Source organism: Scyliorhinus torazame, chromosome 29, assembly GCF_047496885.1.
Source record: "Scyliorhinus torazame isolate Kashiwa2021f chromosome 29, sScyTor2.1, whole genome shotgun sequence".
Lineage (NCBI taxonomy): Eukaryota > Metazoa > Chordata > Chondrichthyes > Carcharhiniformes > Scyliorhinidae > Scyliorhinus > Scyliorhinus torazame.
In genome coordinates, this window is record NC_092735.1 from 16,513,706 (window position 1) to 16,517,300 (window position 3,595).

At 51.4% G+C, this 3,595-nt stretch overlaps 1 protein-coding gene across 1 annotated transcript; it reads left to right on the forward strand.

The window, feature by feature from the left end:
* The first annotated feature begins 1,679 nt into the window (after nt 1–1,679).
* Nucleotides 1,680–3,385, forward strand: LOC140403735 (tumor necrosis factor ligand superfamily member 13B-like). Its single transcript, XM_072491896.1, has one exon. The coding sequence runs from the start codon at nt 1,680–1,682 to the stop codon at nt 2,541–2,543; it is 864 nt and encodes a 287-aa protein (XP_072347997.1). The 3' UTR covers nt 2,544–3,385.
* Nucleotides 3,386–3,595: the final 210 nt, after the last annotated feature.

The window sequence follows — 3,595 nt, forward strand, 5'->3', positions numbered from 1 at the left end:
AATCAAACCTGGGACCCTGGAGCTGTGAAGCAACTGTGCTAACCACTGTGCCCACATCTCCGCCAAGGTCAGTCTTCCAATAACAATCCCCTTTATTGCCATAACGAAAAAGGCCGCAGCTGTGTTCCAACCATAGAACCATAGAAGAGCCAATGCATGTAGCAGGCCAATCGGCCCATCTAGTCCATGCCAGCCCGAGGACACCCAGGTGTCCTTTCTAACCCCACCTTCCTGCACCAGCTCCATAGCCCTGTAGCTTACAGCGCTCAAGGTGCCGATCCAGGTACTTTCTAAAAGAGTTTTGGGTCTCTGTCTCCACCACCAACCCGGGCAGCGAATTCCAGACCCCACCACCCGCGGCGCCAAAAATTCTTCCTCATGTCCCCTCTCCACCTTCAGCCTCTTATCTTGAATCTGTGCCACCCCTGGTTCTAGAATTCTCTACCAAGGGAAACAATTTTGTCCTGTCCACTCTATCTCTTCCCCTCATAATTTTGTCCACCTCAATTGAGTCGCCCACCCAGCCGTCTTTGTCCCAAGGAAAATAAGGCCAACCTCTGCAAATCTCTCCTCTTGACTATACTTTTCCAGCCCTGGCAACATTCTTGTAATCCTCTTCTGCACTCTCTCCAGAGCAACAACACAGGTGTCCAAGCTCGGGGCACCGACGGAAATGCCGGTGTGCGTTGGAGTTTTAAGCTCCCGCTGGGCATTCCCTGTTGGGGGAGCTTCTGCCCGTTTAATATTCCACGACACCCACGGGGAGACCTGTTGATGATCCTCGTGCCATTCGTGCCCACCGTAACAGAAACAATAAACTGGAGACTTCCAGTCACAACAGAAAGGGGGTCTTAACAGTAAGCTGGTTTAGCACATGTGGTGGTATGTATTAGGGGTAGTACGGTACCTGTGAAGCCGAGAGGCTATTGGCTGACAGGTCCCGGATCCTGGTTGGATCTGCCGCCTGCTGCTCCGCCCTGAAGGCGGAGTATGAGAGCTCGAGTTCTCCCAGCAGCCGCATTCTGTAACTGAGCTGCTGGGGGAACAAGTCTTGCTTAATAAAGCCTCGATAGACTTCATCACTTCTCGGCTTGAGTGAGTAATTGTTGCGCTACAGCACACTGGGCTAAATCGTTGGCTTTTAAAGCAGACCGAGGCAGGCCAGCAGCACGGTTCAATTCCCGTACTGGCCTCCCCGAACAGGCGCCGGAATGTGGCGACTAGGGGCTTTTCACAGCAACTTCATTGAGGCCTACTTGTGACAATAAGCGATTTTCATTTCAAGCGAATGTAACTATGTACAGGCACAGAGAAAAGCTGGGTAGGTCTTGACTCTCCAACTCAGGGATCCACTCTGCCTTCTCTCTATTGATCAGGGTTCGCACCCTCCCACATGTCGATAGTTACCATATTTTTTAAAGAGTCTAACCTGGAGACCAAATCAGATGTAGAAATGAGCTTTCCTGTCTGCTCTTGTTCTAAATAATCTAGTTCTGCTCTCAGCACACTTATTTTCAGAACTTGCATTGCTGCAGTCTGCAACAAGTCCTTTCAGATTATAAAATTGATATTAATGTGAAATGCTGAGAATCGCAAACAGCAGCTGACAGGAAATGGCACAGTCTTTATTTGGATTTGCTGCACCAGTTTCCGTCAGAAAGCGGAATTAAGTGCCTAAGATGAAAGCGGACGGAGAAAAGACCGGCATCGACGTAGCCCACCGATGTTTGATCTACTCAGCCTGCGTCTTGACCTTGGCAGCTCTGCTCTCCGCCTCCGTGGCGGCTGTGGCCTTGCACCACGTCCTCGCCCTCAAGGCGGAGATCTCGTCCATGAGGGAAGAGCTGCGGCGGTACAAGTGCCGGCTGGACCAGCTGGGGCGAGGAACCGAGGGGCAAGCGGCTAACTGGAGCCGGCTAGCGGGTCAGGCCGGCGGGCTTCGCGCGGGATCACCCCCCAGCAGCCGAGACAAACCCGCAGCGGGGGAAGTGAGATTCCGAGGGGGAAGGTCGCTTCCTGAACCCGTGAGGCAGTCGTTTGTGCAGCTGATTGCGACGAATGAAGGAAGGCCAGTGGTCAGAGCGACCCGTTGCCAAAAATGCATCGCCGGAAGGCACCAACAAGCTTGTCAAGTTGAACGGAGGCCATTTGCAAATCGCAACCAAGTCGAGGAGACAACTATCCCATGGATTCTCAGCCTGCGTAAAGGAGGTGCCCTTGAGAAAACGGGTGATAAGATCTCTGTGAGAGAAACTGGTTACTTTCTGGTTTACAGCCAAGTGTGGTATAAGGACGATACATTCACAATGGGGCATTTCATCAAAAGGATAAAGGCAAGCATCGTCGGCAATGAGTCACAGAGTGTGATCCTCTTCCGGTGTATCCAAAACATGCCCGCCTGCTGTCCAAACAATTCCTGCTTCACCGCTGGCATTGCCAAGCTTGAGGTGGGCGATCAGCTTGAACTCATAATACCACGCGACCAAGCCCACATTGCCTTAACTGGAGATGGGACATTCTTTGGGGTGTTAAAACTGTCATAAAATGTTGCCCAAAGCATTCGAGATGGAGTGCTTGGAAGTTTACAGCTCCGTCATTATTCGATTCCTCCTCCGTCTGCTGTGCTGAAGGAAGAAATGATCGGAGTTTTATTTTTTGCCTTTGTTTTGGAAATGCAAACCGATTTCGCCTTTCCCCTGCGTAACTATGGGAAACGGAAGGGACAACTGAGAACAAACTTGTCTCGCATGCAGGGTGAGCTGATTAAATGCTGAATGGTGCCCCCCCCGCCCTGTAGTGATGGGACCACAGAAGGGTGATGGTACAGGATGGCAACAAGACCCAAGTCAGTTGCTGCGGTTTTGTTGACTTGTTCGGTCCATCAGCTCTCCTCCCACTCAACCCAGTGTCCGGGCCATCCCCTATTTACCCATACTCAAAGACAATGAACACCCGTCACATGTTTCTCTGAGCCGTAACGATGTAATTGACAAGACATTGACGCTGGCGAATGGAAGGTGGTCAATAGCAAGGGCACGAAACCAAAGTTCAGCGAGGAAAGAAACATCGACAAAACCAAAGGATAAACCAAATGTCGGAGATCAACAGGGTGTCAAACGCAAGGCTCCTCCTCTGAAGATGTGGAGAAAGTCCGACAGAAGGAGGCCCGCTTCTGAGTGTTAAGGCAACCCAGACTCCACGAAACCCAGCCAGCCAACCTCACGCCTCAGATTTCACCCGTCCTTAGCAGAGGGGAGCTCGAGACTTACAAATTCCAACTAGACCAGCTGGGGATGGTTGGCAAAATGACCCCAGGGTCGAGCAGAAAACTGGAGCAGCTCAATAAATCGGGTTAAATGAATTCCTCGAGGTCAAGCTCCACAACGAGGAGGAATGAAGAGAGGGGGGGGGGGGCAGAATTTCGAGGGAGCAGATCACATCCTGAACCAATTCAGTGGTACCTCAGCAAAGAATGACAGATCTGGTTGTGGGAGCGGGTCATTGTCAAAGAAGTTTACCGGGAAGACATCAACGCGAGGAGAAATCTGTTCACCCAGAGTGTGGTCAGCCCGTTGAATCTGCCAGGCCAAAACAT

What these genes read in the sequence shown, in the direction of transcription:
- LOC140403735 (XM_072491896.1), top strand. Translation starts at nt 1,680, where the DNA reads ATGAAAGCGGACGGAGAAAAGACCGGCATCGACGTAGCCCACCGATGT.